This window comes from Salmo salar, chromosome 12 (assembly GCF_965601325.2).
Source record: "Salmo salar chromosome 12, fSalSal1, whole genome shotgun sequence".
Taxonomy (NCBI): Eukaryota; Metazoa; Chordata; class Actinopteri; order Salmoniformes; family Salmonidae; genus Salmo; species Salmo salar.
The window spans coordinates 37,349,843-37,369,026 of record NC_138302.1 but is presented as its reverse complement, the minus strand read 5'-3'; the positions used below and the strand labels follow the sequence as shown (position 1 = coordinate 37,369,026).

Here is a 19,184-nt window from a genome sequence, read left to right as displayed (position 1 = left end):
AGGTGAAGGTCGAGTGCTATATGAGGTCCTCCTCTCTAAAAAGACTGAAGCCAACTGTGTACGTGCAGCCAGACTCCAGTTCCAACAGTTCCTGTAAGAGTGCCAGTATTTACCAAGCAGGTGTTCAACTCGGTTTAATATTAATCCTAATTTATTATATGCTGCTGGTGTAGTGGAATTTCTAGGTAAAGGAACACGACCTTTCGTCAGTATCTATTTTCAGTGAATGAGTCAAACATCAATGGGTAGTGAACTGCTGTCAACAGTTTTGATAAGGTGTTGCTGTTTATTATCATTACGGTCCAGGTATTTCTGGTTTATGATGTAGGAGATATATTTCAGATTTTCTGATTATTATGATATTATATTTATAATGTTGCATCATATGTTTAAAATCAACTCTGAATATATAGTTGTTTTAATGTTAGGCTATAGTCACTCTTCATCCTAGTATAAAAGTCCATTTGATGAATGACAGCATATTTGGATGAGTGTCCAAAATAGGCTAATTTCATATTGCAACTTAAAAAAGCTTAATTGCTGGTCAAAACACTTTCTATTTAATTATGAAAAGAAGATTGGGAACATGAAATCATGGAATGTACCTAACGACTTCATAACACATTCATAATTTTGTAACACATTTATAGGCAGTAAACATTACATGCTTATGTAAACAACCACTTTAAATAGAAAATAATGAGTGGTTATAGCTTTAATAATGATCTGAATAATAAAAACAACAGCGAATTGGAAAAAACGGCACGCTTTGTTTCTACCTTTGAATGGGCCTTGGCCCTCAGCGGTTGGCTCTGGCCTCGTTATGCTGACGTCAGGGGTTGGGTTACTTTGGACTACGTGTGGAGTGAAGTTGAGGGGGGAGGGGGTGGGGTACGGTGCGTCGGCGCCATGCGACTCGACCAGAACGACACACTGCAAACGAGAGTCAGACAATTGGTTATGTCGTGCTCAAACAATATTTTATCTATTACGAAACCCAAAAGGAGGGCAATTCACCACGTGATTAAATAATTTAGCTGGGATGCCGCCGCTCTCCAATTTCGTTTGTATTGTTTTAGGAGTCTTCCAAAACTTACACGGTAGCAGCGCGTGAAAAGAGCTAGGTTTAAAGGGGTGCTCGCTCTACCTTAAGCATGGAGACGGAGAGCGTAAAGGAAAGCGCCGTCGTGACCGATTTGGACAGGGACCAGCAGTATTGTGAGCTTTGTGGAAAGATGGAAAACCTGCTTAAATGTGGACGATGTCGGAACTCGTTCTACTGTAGTAAAGAACACCAGAAATCGGACTGGAAGAAGCACAAGCAGTTTTGTAAAGAGGCCGGAAAAGCTCAGTGTCAGACGCAGCCCGAATCAACACAACAGCCCGCACGGACTGCGAAAGGAGGGCAAGGCAAGCAGTTAAAAAAGAAAAGCACCGAGCAACAGAATGACACAGCTTCTCAGAGCACCACAAACACTGGACGTTCAAATCCGCCTGCAGATGGCGAAAGAATGAAAGATTTGATCACTTCGGCAACTCGCTCGGGTAGTGTGTCTGACAGCAAGCAGACTGGGGAAGGAATTAAGCTCAGCTATAAGACCAACGGACAAACGATGTCCCCCCCGCAGAAACTGGCTATGAACTATATCGTTCCATGTATGAATAAGCATGGCATCTGTGTTGTTGACAATTTCCTTGGAGAAGAGACTGGACTGAGTATTTTGGAAGATGTGAGAGCCCTCCACAAGACTGGTAAATTTACTGACGGACAGTTGGTTAGTCAAAGAAGCGACTCCACTAAAGATATACGAGGAGACAAAATAACTTGGACTGAAGGAAGAGAGCCTGGTTGTGAGAAGATAGCCTTTCTCATGAGTCGCATGGACGACCTGGTCCGACACTGTAATGGTAAACTGGGAAACTACAGAATAAATGGAAGGACGAAAGTAAGTAAACACTGAAAGTGAGTTGCACATTATTATTAGATGTTAACTTATTGAAATAGTTGTTTATCTTCTCCATTTAGGCCTATTAAAAAGATATGAGTCTTAAACATTTATTTTTGCAGCAACATAATAATCATAATATTGAAAACAGGAATCAAATATTTAAAAATGTGTAATAATGATGGTATAAATATGGTATCATTAATTATACTATTATAAGAATATATAATACATATAATCGTATAATAACATATGCCTATTTTTAATATAATAATTAATAAGAGTAGGCCTATACAACAGTGCATTTGGAAAATATTCAGACCCCTTGATTTTCCCCCACATTTTGTTATGTTACTCTAAATTCTAGATTCTAAAATGTATTAAATTGTTTTTCTCTCCTCAATCTACACACAGTACCCTATAATGACAAAGCAAAAATGTTTTTATAAAATTTAGCAAATGTATAAAAAAAAAACTGAAATATCACAGTTTACATACATTTTTTATTTAACCTTAGCTAAGTCAGTTAAGAACAAATTCTTATTTACAATTACGGCCTACACTGGTCAAACCCGGACGACGCAGGGCCAATTGTGCACCGCACTATGGGACTCCCAATCACGGCTGTATCACGGTTGTGATCCAGCCTGGATTCCAACCAGGGTGTCTGTAGTGACGCCTCTAGCCCTGAGATGCAGTGCCTTAGAACGCTGCGCCACTCGGGAGCCCAGTATTCAGACCCTTTACTCAGTACTTTGTTGAAGCACCTTTGGCAGCGATTACAGCCTCAAGTCTTCTTGGGTAGGACACTACAAGCTTGGCACACCTGTATTTGGGGAGTTTCTCTCATTCCTCTCTGCAGATACTCTCAAGCTCATGTCAGGTTGGATGGGGAGCATCGCTACACAGCTACTTTCAGGTCTCTCCATAAATATTCGATTGGATTCAAGTCCAGGCTCTGGCTGTGCCACTCAAGGACATTCAGAGACTTGTGAACCTGTGTGCTTAGGGTCATTGTCCTGTTGGAAGGTGAACCTTCACCCCAGTCTGAGGTCCTGAGCGCTCTGGAACAGGTTTTCATCAAGGATCTCTCTGTACTTTGCTCTGTTCATCTTTCCCTTGATCCTGCCTTTTGGCAAATTCCTTAAAGGCCTGATTGGTGGAGTGCTGCAGAGATGATTGTCTTTCCGGAAGGTTCTCCCATCTCCACAGAGGAACTCCTGAGTTCTTTCAGAATGACCATCAGGATCTTGGTCACCTCCCTGACCAAGGCCCTACTAACCCGATTGCTCAGTTTGGCTGGGCGGCCAGCTCTAGGAAGACTCTTGATGGTTCCAAACTTCTTCCATTTAAGAATGATGGAGGCCACTGTGTTCTTGGGGACCTTCAATGCTGCAGACATTTTTGCTCTGACATGAACTGGTCAACTGTGGGACCTTATATAGACAGGTGTGTGCCTTTGCAAATCATGTCCAATCAATTGAATTTACCACAGGTGGACTCCAATCAAGTTGTAGAAACATCTCAAGGATGATCAATGGAAACAGGATGCACCATAGCTCAATTTCGAGTCTCATAGCAAAGGGTCTGAATACTTATGTAAATAAAGTATCTGTTTTTTATTTTTAATAAATTAGGAAACATTTCTAAAAACCTGTTTTCGCTTGGTCATTATGGGGTATTGATGAAGAAAAACATGAATTTCATACATTTTAGAATAAGGCTGTAACGTAACAAAATGTGAAAAAAGTCAAGGGGTCTGAATACATTTCGCATACACTGTATAAATGAGAATATTAAAGTATTGTAGCGAATTCGGAAAGTAGCCCTGATATGACTAGAACCGTGGTCTGCAGCTGTGAGGCCGGTTGGACGTACTGCCAAATTCTTTAAAGCGACATTGGAGCCAGTTTATGGTAGAGAAATAAACATTCAATTCTCTGACAACAGCTCTGGTGGACATTCCTGCAGTCAGCATGCCAATTGTCCCCAGCACAAGGTGCACCTATGTAATGATCATGCTTGTTTAATCAGCTTCTTGATATGCCACACCTGTCAGGTGGATGGATTATCTTGGCAAAGGAGATATGCTCACTGACAGGGATGTAAACAAATTTGTGCACAAAATTGGAGAGAAATACACTGTGTGGAACATCTCTGGAATTTTTTATTTCAGCTCATGAAACATGGGACCAACACTTCACACGTTGCGTTAATATCTCGTGTCTCGTGTGGCTCAGTTGGTAAACCATGGTGTTTGCAACGCCAGGGTTGTGGGTTCGATTCCCATTGGGGACCAGTACGGAGAAGAAAAAAAAAAAATGTATGAAATGTATGCATTCACTACTGTAAGTCGCTCTGGATAAGAGCGTCTGCTGAAATGTAGATGTGAAATATATATATTTTCTAGTGTAAATAGTACAGACCCCCCCCCCCCAAAAAAATACTTAAGTAGTACTCTAAAGTAATTTTACTTAAGTACTTTACACCACTACTTGAAACAAAACAGAATCACAATAAAATGACTTGGTGCTTATTGAATTGTTAAATTAATAAATGTAACTATTACTACGATATGCTACTTTCCATATGCTAGGATATTTTAGTTACAGGACAAAAAAAAGTTACAAAAAAATGCATGAAATTAAATGTATTCAATACTGTAAGTCGCTCTGGATAAGAGCGTCTGCTGAATGACTAAAATGTATATGTAAAAAAAACTGAGAGAACGGGGTATTCCCTATTACTGAGGAGTCCAGATTCTCTTTCCCTCCACCACCACCTCCCTTTTTTTGTAGGGATAATGGAGCTCTGTCGTCCTAACAGAGGTTTTTCAGTTTATTTATGAGGAAAGTGGTGGCGGGTGCAAGATTTGATCCCATGCAGTTATTGGCCATGTGTGCTTGGTGGACTACAGCACAGCTACTGTGCCACACACCCTAACAACCTCACTCTTAAACAGTAGAACCGCTGGGCCTCGAGGGACCCCCCTTCAAGCTAATGAGGAGTCATTCTGACTGCAACATTCTAACAGTGTAATTTATATATTTCATATATGCTATCGCAAAACATATTATTTAGTTGTGTTTATGAAAGCCTTGGGTAACATTAGAATACGATTATTTTATTTCAAATAACACATTTTCATTAGTTTATAACAGAAAACACCCAAATAAACTGTATGCTGTATGTAAAAACAGAAAACACCCAAATTCAAGTGTTAAATCCATTTTATTTGTGGATTGCCATTGTTACAACGGTGAAACAGAAAGGATGTGTGTTCGAACACGGTAACAGCTTTTTATAATGACAAAATAAAATAAATACCCCAACCACCAAGACACACGGTCAGCAAGACGTGTGGTCAGATGATGAAACATCATTATAAGCACCAAGTGGCCTTGATAAATAGTAAAAAATCATAACAAAAGCAATAATGGCATTATAATGAATGTGTCTATGACAGCAGTCAAAAACAGTTAATTATTGTCAGCTCGTGCTTACATTGTGTGTACTTTCACTTGCTTGACACACTGACATACAGTGCATTCGGAAAGTATTCAGACCCCTTGGCTTTTTCCACGTTTTGTTACAGCCTTATTCTAAAATATATACATTTAATTCTAGACATTTTTGTAAATGTATTAAAAATATAAAAAGATACCTTATTTACATAACTATTCAGACCCTTTGCTACGAGACCCAAAATTCAGCTCAGGTGCATCCTGTTTCCGTTGATCGTCCTTGAGATCGATTCTACAACTTGATTGGAGTCCATCTGTGGTAAATACAATTGATTGGACATGATTTGGAAAGGCACACACCTGTCTACCTGTCTATATAAGCAAAAACCAAGAAATGAGGTCGAAGGAATTGTCTGTAGAGCTCAGAGACAGCATTGTGTCGAGGCACAGATCTGGGGACGGGGTACCAAAACATGTCTGCAGCATTGAAGGTCCCCAAGAACACAATGGCCTCCATCACTCCAATAAAGTTTTATAGAAAGTTAACAAAAATAGATAAGATCTTGCTACCATGGAAAGGCAAATGCCTTTTATTTGTGGAAAAATCACCCTGATTTAGTCATGTCCCAGTTTACCTATTTGTTTATGGTCTTGCCTACACCTAATGAACAGTTTTTTTTATTATATGGAGAGAAAAAAAAGATTCCATTTTATTTGGAACGGCAAGCCAGAAAATAATTAAAACGGGCCTATTTATATAATGAATATGAATTCGGAGGACAGAAATGAATAAATATTAAAGCATTAGATCTCTCACTGAAGGCTTCAGTCATATAAAAGTTATACTTAAATCCAAATTAGTAACAATGTCTCTGTTCAAGAAAGGCCTTTTTCCCTTTATTCTGATTACAATCTCTCACTTTCAGATATTTGAAAAGGAAATAATCTCCCAAATATCGCTATTTTTAAAACACCATAAAGTTGGTTGCAATTTCAATTTAATCCACCAGAAAAGACAGAACAAATAATACTCAGAACAAATAATACTCAAATAAACTCAAATAAACTCAAATATGCTAATTGATTAAAAAAATATATATTTAAAAACAAAACATTTTTAAAAGGCAATCTTCATAAATTATATCATAAATACAAATGGTAGAGTTATGTCATACATACTTTTTTTCTGGGTGTTCGCAAGCTCATGTTTTTTATTCATACATGCAGCTAACAAAAATGTATATTTCTGCTCTACCCAAAATTACAACCAACTAATTGCAGCATTACTGCAAAAATGGAAGAGGAAAGTGGAAGGGGAAAGCGTAAGTAACTTGTCTGTCGGCCCTGCGTTAAAGACCATAATTGGTTAAAAAAATAGTGATAAATCAAAAAGTATACCAGTTTAATTTAAGGACCAAAAAATTGGTAGCCGTGCCATATGGATTGCAAAATAGTTGGGAAGAGATTTTTTGACGTACCGATTCCATGGCAAATGGTTTCTGAACTGATACGCAAAATGAGGCCGGATTCAAAACGTATATTTTTTTCAATTTAAATTATTATACAAAATTCTTGCAATCAATAGAATGTTATTTATATGGGGGATACAACTTTCCCAGCTCTGCAGATTTTGCTGTGAAGAGGCAGAATCATTAGATCATTTGTTTTGGTACTGTCCATATGTAGCTTGTTTTTGGTCATAGATCCAGGAATGGCTGAAGATTTGCAATATTTACCTGGAGCTAACCCTGCAGATAGCACTACTGTGTGATCTGAAAAGTCATAGTCAGTCAATCAATAATATAATAATACTTTTAGCAAAAAAATGATTTTCAATCTGTAGAAACAATGAGAATAGAAAAGGTTCAGAACTTTTGTGAAACATCACAGCACAGTTGAAAAATATGGTAAATAGAAATCCAATATGGATGGTGTTAAGAGATAGATGGGAGGTTTTGAATGGAGCTGAAGGTTGGGACTAATAACAACAAAGATAACTAATGTAAAACATACTGTGCCTGTAAAACGAATATAGGTTGAGAACTTTTTTTAAAAGAGCGGAGTTTGAGAGATATGGCAAATAGAATGGGCATCAGAAATAGATGGAAGAGGTTGCGGGTAGAGGAAGGACAGGAGTAAAAACAAACAAAATAGAACTATTGTAAAATAGACTGTCCATAAAATGTATATAGTATGTACAGTATAAGATGGAAAAACAGGCGTAAGTGTTGTTGTTCACTAGTTTGCTCCAATTGTGGGAGGGGTGGTAGGGTAATAAAGGAAATATATAAAAAAATTAAAGATATGTATGTATATATTTGCTAAAAAAAATATATGGGGGATTGGAAATGATGCAGACACGTACAATTGATGGAAGCTACAATCTACCCCCCCCCCCCCCCAATGAATACCAACTATTTGGCCCAAATGCCAAGTGTCACGTCTGGAGGAAACCTGGCACCATTCCTACGGTGAAGCATGGTGGCAGCATCATGCTGTGGGGATGTTTTTCAGCGGCAGGGACTGGGAGATTCGTCAGGATCGTGGGAAAGATGAACTGAGCAAAATACAGAGAGATCCTTGTTGAAAACCTGCTCCAGAGCGCTCAGAACATCAGAATGGTGCGAAGATTCACATTCCAACAGGGCAACAGCCCTAAGCACACAGCCAAGACAATTCAGGAGTGGCTTTGGTTCAAGTTTCTGAATGTCCTTGAGAGGCCCGGACTTGAACCCGATCGAACATCTCTGGAGAGACCTAATAATAGCTGTCCAGTGACGCTCCCCATCCAACCTGACAGAGCTGGAGAAGAGAACGTGAGAAACTCCCCAAATACAAGTGTGCCAAGCTTGTAACGTCATACCCAAGAAGACTCGATGCTGTAATTGCTGCCAAAGGTGCTTCAACAAAGTTTTTATTTTGACTATTTTCTACATTGTAGAATAACAGCGAAGACATCAAAACTATGAAATAACACATATGGAATCATGTAGTAACCCCCCAAAAAATATATTTTATATTTGAGATTCTTCAAAGTAGCCACCCTTCGCCTTGATGACAGCATTGCACACTCTTGGCGTTTTAACAACCAGCTTTGTGAGGTAGTCAGTTTGAATGCATTTCAATTAATAGGTGTGCCATGTTAAAAGTTAATTTGTAGAATTTCTTTCCTTAATGCTTTTTAGCCAATCAGTTGTGTTGTAACAAGGTAGGGGTGGTATACAGAAGACAGCCCTATTTGGTAAAAGACCAAGTCCATATTATGGCAAGAACAGCTCAAATAAGCTGAAATAAGTAGAAAATAGTAAACATTAAGAAAACCCCATGAACGAGTAGGTGTGTCCAAACGTTTGACTGGTACTGTATTAAAGTTTATAAAAACATGTTTTTGCTTTGTCATTATGGGGTATTGTGTGTAGATTGATGAGGGAACAAACAATTTCATCAATTTTAGAATGTCTGTAACGTAACAAAATGTGGAAAAGGTCAAGGGGTCTGAATACTTTCCGAATGCACCGTACCTTTGTTTGGTTGTAATGCGTAATAGTCTTCGGTTCTCTCTTTGTTGTGTCCTCGTTGTCTTGTCATTCTTCAGCCATATTGTGGAGTACAATTGCTGTGCAAGTGCCTTATTTTGCACAGAGGGATCTCCCACCTCACTTTGTTCACGGTGCCTTCCAATGACAGTGGAGTAAAGAAATTGTCCATGGTGACATTTCTCCACTTGCCAACCCTGATATAGGGTACATAACATTTTGTAGATTATAATTAGAACAGATCAGTACAATAGAATGGCCCATCCTGTTCTTCATTCACAATTGGCGATTACATAATTATGCATTGTTCACTTTCCCTTGCTCATCAACCCATTCACCCCCATCATACGTTACTTAATTTATTTAATCTGTTTTTATATGTGTTGAATTAGTTCCTGGTATAGTTCAGGTTTAGCTCCGAGGCAATTATTGGGGTGATTATCAGCTGGGCACTGCACTTTCAACTGTCGGGAAAAGGAGGGCCAATGGGGAATAACCATTCACTCCAGTTCTGTTTGTGATAATAAGATTCTAACACCGACAGTGTGTTATATAGACTTATTTAGGAAAGGTCAAGAACGGAGGGGGGATGGGCATGACTTCAAAAATGGCAGAGTAATAAAAATGTAATTCATGGGCAGTCAAAAGTGTTAAGCCTAAAACAGATAGAAAGGATTCAGCGATGGCTGGCCACTGACAATTTTTTTTACCCTTTGTCCGCCCTGAACAAGGTTATACATGTATCTGGGAATGACGGCCAATCGCTCATGTCCAACTAAGAGCGAGGATGCGGCAGACACCTGTGGGCGATGGTCGACCACTGACGGTGTTGGACTGATCGTCGGTTCTGATACGTCCCGTACTTTATGACTGAGTTCCTGCCCGACTTTATTGCTTTATTGGTATTTAACATAAGCGAACCAATTACCTCCAGAAGTCACATAACTAGTTAACCTCTCTAGGGTACGTGGCACCAAATCGTCCCACCTACGTAACAGCCAGTGTAATCCCGTGGTACGTTATTCAAAAACCTAAAAAATGCAAAAACTTCAATTTTTGAAACATATTACTATTTTACACCGTTTTAAAGACAAGTCTCTCGTTAATCTAACCACACTGTCCGATTTCAAAAAGGCTTTACAACGAAAGCAAAACATTAGATTATGTCAGCAGAGTACCCAGCCAGAAATAATCAGACACCCATTTTTCAAGCTAGCATATAATGTCACATAAACCCAAACCACAGCTAAATGCAGCACTAACCTTTGATGATCTTCATCAGATGACAACCCTAGGACATTATGTTATACAATACATGCATGTTTTGTTCAATCAAGTTCATATTTATATCAAAAAACAGCTTTTAACATTAGCATGTGACTAGCATTCCCACCGAACACTGCCGGTGAATTTACTAAATTACTCACGATAAACATTCACAAAAAGCATAACAATTATTTTAAGAATTATAGATACAGAACTCCTCTATGCACTCGATATGTCCGATTTTAAAATAGCTTTTCGGTGAAAGCACATTTTGCAATATTCTCAGTAGATAGCCCGGCATCACAGGGCTAGCTATTTAGACACCCAGCAAGTTTAGCACTCATCAAAGTCAGATTTACTATAAGAAAAATGTTATTACCTTTGCTGTCTTCGTCAGAATGCACTCCCAGGACTTCTACTTCAATAACAAATGTTGGTTTGGTTCAAAATAATCCATAGTTATATCCAAACAGCGGCGTTTTGTTCGTGCGTTCAAGACACTATCCGAAAGGCTAAATAAGGGTGACGAGCATGGCGCAATTCGTGACAAAAAAATTCTAAATATTCCATTACCGTACTTCGAAGCATGTCAACCGCTGTTTAAAATCAATTTTTATGCCATTTTTCTCATAAAAAAGCGATAATATTCCGACCGGGAATCTGTGTTTAGGTAAACAGACGAAAGAAAATAAAGCATTCGGTCGACTCGGGCACGCGCCTAAGCCCATAGTACTCTGATCGGCCACTTGCCAAACGCGATAATGTGTTTCAGCCAGAGGCTGCCTCGATATCGTTCAGCTTTTTCCTGGGCTCTGAGAGCCTATGGGAGCCGTAGGAAGTGTCACGTTAGAGCAAAGATCCTCAGTCTTCAATAAAAAGAGCCAAGATGAAACAACTTGTCAGACAGGCCACTTCCTGCATGGAATCTTCTCAGGTTTTGGCCTGCCATTTGAGTTCTGTTATACTCACAGACACCATTCAAACAGTTTTAGAAACTTTAGGGTGTTTTCTATCCAAAGCCAATAATTATATGCATATTCTAGTTACTGGGCAGGAGTAGTAACCATATTAAATCGGGTACGTTTTTTATCCGGCCGTGTCAATACTGCCCCCTAGCCCTAACAGGTTAAGATTGAACACGTGGACTTTATTTAAGTGTCACATAATCTGAGAGATACACACACCTGTTCTGAAAGGCCCCAGAGTCTGCAACACCAATAAGCAAGGGGCACCACCAAGCAAGCAGCACTATGAAGACCAAGGAGGTATCCAAACAGGTCAGGGACAAAGTTGTGAAGAAGTACAGATCAGGGTTGGATTCTAAAAAAATATCAGAAACTTTGAACATCCATTAAATCCATTATTATTATTATTTTATTTTTTTAAATATGGCACCACAACAAACCTACTAAGAGAGGGCCGCCCACCAAAACTCACGGACCAGGCAGAGGGCATTAATCAGAGAGGCAGCAAAGAGACCAAAGATAACCCTGAAGGAGCTGTAAAACTCCACAGCGGAGATTGGAGTATCTGTCCATAGGACCACTTTAAGCTGTACACTCCACAGAGTTGGGCTTTACGGAAGAGTAGACAGAAAAAAGCCATTGCTCAAAGGAAGAAATAAGCAAATACATTTGATGTTTGCCAAAAGACATGTGGGAGACTCCCCAAACATATGGAAGAAGGTACTCTGGTCAGATGAGACTAAAATTGAGCTTTTTGGCCATCAAGGAAAACGTTATGTCTGGTGCAAACCCAACACCTCACATCACCCCGAGAACATCATCCCCACAGTGAAGCATGGTGGTGGCAGCATCATGATGTGGGGATGTTTTTCATCAGCAGGGACTGGGAAACTGGTCGGAATGATGGATGGCACTAAATACAAGGACATTCTTGAGGAAAACCTGTTTCAGTCTCCTATGACCAGGTAGCCCGGTCAGAGGAGTCGAGGAGCGCGTCCAGGAACACGCGGTAATGCTACATCATCTCGGTGCCATGATGGATCGCATTGTCCAGACCATGGACCGCTGGGAGAGACAGGAAGTCTGGATGGAACGACAGGGCCCTCATCGACCATTATTGATGCAGCCTGCATGAGGACGTCCGACGGGAGATGGCCTGCAGGGATGCCACCATCACCTTTGACCAACTGGTGGATCTGTCCATCCGGTTGGATAACCTGCTGGTCACCCGTGGAGGTTCTGAGGGTGTTCTGTCGGTTCTATCTCCCAGCACTCCCGCTCCGGTGCCCATGGAGTTGGGAGGGGCTGCGCGTAGGGAAGCTGGAGGAGGGGCTTTCACGTGCACCATCTGTGGCCGCAGAGGGCACACTGCCGGTCGGTGCCGGGTTGGTCCCTCTGGGAGTCGAGGCAGCGCACTCTGGCGTCACCCCAGGTGAGTCTGCAACACTCTCATCCAGAGTCCTCTGTTGTCCACCCGTTTGTATCCGTTTGTTTCCCTGAGTTTTCCCCGCATTTGGCGCTCGTCGATTCAGGCGCAGCTGGGAATTTTATCGACAGAGCGTTAGCTCTTAGTTTAGGGATCCCCATTATTCCTGTGGTTAGACCTTTCCCAGTTCATGCTCTGGCTAGTCGACCATTAGGGTCCGGGCTAATCAGGGAAGCAACCATCTCCCTGGCCATGGAGACGCAGGGGGGTCACGAGGAGAGAATCAGTCTCTTTCTCATTGACTCTCCTGCGTTTCCCGTGGTACTAGGCCTTCCCTGGCTGGCTCGTCATAACCCCACCATTTCCTGACAACAGAGGGCTCTCACGGGGTGGCCGCGAGAGTGCTCGGGGAGGTGTGTAGGGGTTTCCGTTGGTGCTACCATGGTGGAAAGTCCAGACCAGGTCTCCACCGTGCGCATTCCCCCAGAATATGCCGATTTGGCTCTCGCCTTCTGTAAAAAGAAGGCAACTCAATTACCACCCCATCGACGTGGGGGGATTGTGCGATAAATCTCCTGGTAGACGCTGCACTTCCCAGGAGTCACGTGTATCCCCTGTCGCAAGCGGAGACTGTGGCTATGGAGACATATGTCTCCGAATCCCCGCCTCCTCGAGTTTCTTTTTTGTGAAGAAGGATGGAGGTCTGCGCCCGTGCATTGACTATAGAGGTCTCAATCAAATCACGGTGAGATACAGTTACCCCGCTACCTCTTATCGCCACGGTGATTGAGTCAATGCACGGGGCGCGCTTCTTCACTAAACTGGATCTCAGGAGTGTGTACAACCTGGTGCGTATCCGGGAGGGAGATGAGTGGAAGACGGCGTTTAGTACCACCTCAGGGCATTATGAGTACCTCGTCATGCCGTACGGGTTGATGAATGCTCCAATCCTGTCTTCCAATCCTTCGTAGATGAGATTTTCAGGGTGTAGTGGTGTATATCGATGACATTCTGATATACTCCGCTACACGCGCCGAGCATGTGTCCTTGGTGCGCAAGGTACTTGGACGACTGTTAGAGCATAACCTGTACGTCTCCTTCCTAGGGTATCGCATTTCCACATCAGGGGTGGAGATGGAGAGCGACCGCATTGCAGCCGTGCGTAATTGACCGACTCCCACCACGGTAAAGGAGGTGCAGAGATTTTTAGGGTTTGCCAATTACTACCGGAGATTTATCCGGGGTTTTGGCCAGGTGGCTGCTCCCATTACCTCACTGCTGAAGGGGGGGTCCTGTACGTCTGCAGTGGTCGGTTGAGGCGGACAGGGCTTTTGGGCACCTAAGAGCTATGTTTACCTCGGCTTCCGTGCCGGTCCATCCAGATCCCTCTTTGGCATTCATAGTGGAGGTGGACGCGTCCGAGGCTGGGATCAGAGCCGTGCTCTCTCAGTGCTCGGGCACGCCACCGAAGCTCCGCCCCTGTGCTTTCTTCTCGAAGAAGCTCAGCCCGGCGGAGCGGAACTATGATGTGGGGGACCGTGAGCTGTTGGCTGTGGTTAAGGCTTTGAAGGCGTGGAGACATTGGCTTGAGGGGGCTAAACACCCTTTCCTCATCTGGACTGACCACCGCAACCTGGAGTACATCCAGGCAGCTAGGCGACTGAATCCTCGTCAGGCAAGGTTGGCCATGTTCTTTACCTGTTTTGTGTTTACACAGAGGAGCGGCCCATGGATCAAACGCCCATTCTCCCGGCCTCATGCCTGGTAGCGCCGGTCGTGTGGGAGCTGGACGCGGACATTGAGCAGGCGTTGCGTACAGAGTCCACTCCACTCCAGTGTCCCATCAGTGCGTCAGTACGTTCCGTCTGCTGTCCGTGACCAGTTTATCTATTGGGCCTACACATCACCCTCCTCTGGTCATCCGGGGATAGGTCGGACGGTGCGCTGTCTGACTGGGAAGTACTGGTTGCCCACCTTGGCTCGGGACGTGAGGGTTTATGTTTCCTCCTGCTCGGTGTGCGCCCAGTGTAAGGCTCGTAGAGACCTGCCCAGAGGTAAGCTACATCTCTTACCCGTTCCACAAGCGCCTTGGTCACACCTGTCGGTGGATTTTCTAACGGATCTTCCTGGTCGTTGTGGATCGATCCTGGTCGTTGTGGATCGTTTCTCTAAGTCCTGTCGTCTCCTCCCTCTGTCCGGTCTCCCTACGGCCCTACAAACTGCGGAGGCTCTGTTTACACACGTCTTCCGGCACTACGGGGTGCCTGAGGATATACTGTCTGATCGAGGTCCACAGTTCACTTCATGAGTCTGGAGGATGTTCATGGAACGTCTGGGGGTCTCGATCAGCCTAAATAAAACATATTTTGCATCTTCAAAATGGTAGGCATGTCGTGTAAATCAGATGATACAAATCCCCCCCAAAAAATCCATTTTAATTCCAGGTTGTAAGGCAACAAAATAGCAAAAATGCCAAGGGGGTGAATACTTTCGCAATCCACTGTATAGCCATCTGATGCCCAACTGCACAGTCAATGACATGGCACGCAACCGTTGGTACACATCTAGTCGTGAGATCAGTCTTCACCCCTCCACCAGACAGAACTGTACTAGGGTTACGATATTGTACTGTGTTATTCATCCAGTCAATCCACACACACCAGCTGAACCACGCTGCTAGTATGCACTCATTAAGCCTTATCGCTTGACAAACTTTGAAGTCTTAACCATTCTATGTACAGTGTTGGTGTGTACTGTTAACCGGTTGACCGGTGATGCAAAATAATTCAATGCAAAGCAATTCGAATACCTTTGATTGAGCTGTATGGAGAGCAATGCAAGCGTAATTGCTGCCCTGCTCATGTCCCCTTGACTTTGGATGTGTAGTGGACCTTGGCCCCTTGTGCCTCTCTCACCAGCTGTTAAATGGCAGTCTACTGCCAAACTCTCATGGTTTATCATTACTTCATTCCACAGTCTGCCCCCGTCGAGAGGACTAGTTCACTAAGGTATGCATCTGTTGTGGCCCCTATAGGTTCTTGCCAGGGGTTCATTGCAAAGTCCACAGGCCCACCACTCAAGCTCAACACATGGGGCCCACCCCCTCTTAACACATACAAACTCAATGTTTTGAGGTTTGAAGATGTACCCAAAAATGAGCTGTTATGTGCACTTATCTCCAGTTTGGAATCTGCTCAATAGGGGTTTAAAAGGTAGAGGCTCAGCCAAACTGCTATGTATCTTCTCTCTCTATTGTTCTGAACTCTCTGATATAAAAACTTGAGACCATTTCTTTAAACAGGGACTTCCTGGCAGGCTGCACCCTATGCTACTGATAGGACGTATTTGAGTCATCCATCGCCAGGACGACCTTCACATTTCCTGCATGCGAGGAACACCCCTTTACCGCCAGCTTTGGGCCCTTACTCAAAAAGGTTGTGTTTAGAGGACAATTGCCTTAAAGACACACTTTGGAAGTTTAGTTCTCATTGTTTAAGTCAAATTGTGGCTTGGATGTTGGTTGCATGTTTCATATGCATATTATACGTTAATACATGCATTTCCTGTTTTCACACAAATCCATGAAAAAAATATTAGGGAAACAATGTATGCTTTTGCTCATGGTTGTGAAAAATGTCCAAGTCCAATTAGGTCATTTCTGGACATTGGGCTATTTCAGTCCATTTAGGGTACCCCTTTGGCTCAAGAGCACCTCCCGGCAGATGTTACATATAGCCTCTTTAAGTTAGACCAATAGAGAAAAAAGACACTGATGTAACTGCCATTTTGTTTGGGGGTGTGTCTCTGAACCCTTCGAGCTGCTATAGTTCTCTCAACACTGTTGGCTAGCAAGGTGACTGAGTTTGTTCCGACACAGCTGTGAAGAAGGACGACCCCTGATAGATCCAGTGACTGTTTGGACTGTAGATTGGATTGCTTCCCTTATCAGTCTCTATACACAGACAGACATATGCATGAAGCTCAACTTTGTCTGCCATGGAAAACAGTGCAGCTCTGCTTGCTTGTAACGCAATCCCCAGATTCTATGAACTTTACTTCTCGGTGTCTAACCAAACAAACAACTTCTAAACTACTCGGAGAATGTTGCTTTTGGAACCCGAACATGCTCTGTGTCTTGATGTATCTTCTGTCTATAATGATTGGTTCTGTGGGGAATGCAAAAACAACATTTCACTACAGGGAATGCAAAAACAACATTTCACTACAAGAAAAGCCTGGCTTTTGTGGTTACTAAAATTGGTATCTGGTGTCAAGATCTCAAAGTAATATGAAATTACAGTAATACTACACTGGAAACAACACTATGGTATGGGGTTAAAGGAAAACAATCATCTCCCTAGAGTACAGATAGGGCTTTCAAGTGAAATTTGATAGGAAGTAATCCGCCCTGCAAGCTTAAATAGCGGCTTGTTTATTTTCTATAATAATTTGACGTTTGCCTCAGTCGTTAGTTTGTGAGAAGCAGAGAAGTGTCCAGGCTTGAAGGTTTCATTTTTAAATTTTCCGGGTGTTAGGCCTGAACAGTAGGAAAATAAACAGACTGACCATGATATTGTGCGCCGGGTATTCAGACTCCCCTGCCATATCCGCTAACAAATTGAAAAGAAACTATCATTATTGTTTCCTAATTGATTGTTTTCCAGCGGTCCTGGGACTTTGCACAAAACGCACTCCGTCAAGGTCTAAAGAACAAGAAAATCTCCCCTTTCTGTGATTGCAAGGCTTTGACTTATTTGGCAGAAAAAAAATTGTACATCAATGTTTTTTGTCGCTTGTCACTATTTTGAAAAATACATTTATCACCCAAAGTGTTGGGAGCCTAACACGCTAAAGTTTTCTTGATTGATGGACTTTGACATTTTAAAATGTGTTCATTTATCAACACTTTACAAAGTTAATTTAACGCTTTTCCGGGTAATTATATGTACATGTTGAAAGTGTTTATTTGAGCACTGTGGGTGTTAAAATTGCTTAGGAGATTTTCCTGTATACTTTCCTGTTTGACAATTCAAAGGACATGTCAACTGCAATTGATAGACTTTTGTACAAATTCAAGGAAATTGGCAACAGTCCAATGCAGCTGGTCCAGTTTCATCTGTCAGTTTGCTCAGCCGTGTCATCTCCTTGTGGCCGTGCACTACAACAGGATGTTTGAGAGGCGCCAAAGCAGCACTTTCTGCAGACACTGATACGGGCAGCAGGGCCATACTGATTTCTCTGACCATTAGCACAATAGCATGTTAGCACCTACTAGACAATGAGGAAATGCTCAAGTTACTCGGCAAAGAATTGTACACTACCCCTTTCCCCTTAACATGGCCCATTGCATACATTTGGGATCCACCTGCGATCCCTAAAGAATCTTACTTATGGAGACCTACAAAATGCAGTGGTCCACACATGGTAATGGGAAGCCTATGGAATAATTCCTCCTGGTTGTGCATACTGGTTGTCTCAGGCCTCAAAAAATCCTAAAACCTTTGGTGAGTTACTGGCTGCCTTAGGATTGTTTGAACCTGTCCTGGCAGTTTCCCCACCATTTTTATCCTGTCTAGGAAGCGCTATTGATTCATTTAGGGGCTTGTTTGGACGGGCAGTGATGCAATGGGTTGACCCTCACAGGCTAAATGCTAATGGACGCTAAAACAGCAATTTAGGGAATGTAAACAAAACAGGTTGAGCTCTCTAGTGAGACACATAGATGGTTTATCCAGGGTTGTGTTCATTAGTCCATAAACTGTGGAAAGCTGACCAATACCGGGATGGACTACGTGGACTTGGCCAATAAGAAACACGCATTTTCATTTTTCGTTGCAAATAAAGTTCTGTTGCATGCCCTAATGAACACAACCCTGGTGACTGGGTCTGTCAACCTCTACATAGAGGTTGACAGACCTCTATGTAGAGGGTTGGAGCTCTGGCACAATGGTGGGTTGGAGCTCTGGCACAATGAAATGCCTAATGCCTCCATTTACATTCTACGGTGGAGATGCACAGGCTAAGGACAGCCCATTTTGCCAAATTATTTTAATTCAGAAGACCGAGGCTACTCCATTCGCCCAGAACTCACAGTGGCACTGTAGACTCACTGTGGAAAGTCCCCCTCGGGACAGTCGGTGAAACTGACAGGAAATAAGAGTTTGTTACTCTGTTTCAGAGGTTATTTAAGAAAATGTTCACGTCATAGCAACGTATCGGATCCTTGAGTGCTTGAACTCCTTATCCGTGCTGCAGCTCATATGTGAAAACAAAATGAATCCTGGTCCAAATGGGTTCTCATGTGCTTCTGAAATGAAATGACGTTGCTTTACCAATGGAGTGGGGCTACCGACTTTCGTCTCCAGCTGCACAGAAAGCTTTGATATGATGGCACAACTCGTTGTAACAAATTCTTACAGTAGTGCAATGTTCTTCAATTCTGATCTTGGGGGACCCACAGCTTTTGCACATTCAAGCCCCTGATAAGTTGAATGTGGTGTGTTCAGCACTGGGATAGAACAGAAATGTCCACACCCTGGGTTGGTCCCCAGGACCTAAATTGTAGAACACTGCTGTAAAGA

The 19,184-nt window shown here is 42.5% G+C and overlaps 1 protein-coding gene across 2 annotated transcripts in view; it reads left to right on the top strand.

The window, feature by feature from the left end:
* Positions 1–878: 878 nt before the first annotated feature.
* Positions 879–19,184, top strand: part of LOC106564814 (egl nine homolog 1) — a 41,487-nt gene continuing 23,181 nt past the window's right edge. The window contains exon 1 of one of the 2 annotated variants that reach the window (XM_045691302.2): positions 879–1,946. In XM_045691302.2, coding sequence (XP_045547258.1) covers positions 1,155–1,946 — 792 coding nt within the window. In that variant the 5' untranslated portion in view covers positions 879–1,154. The remainder of the gene's footprint in view (positions 1,947–19,184) is intronic. The other variant, XM_014131242.3, reaches the window with a different exon arrangement.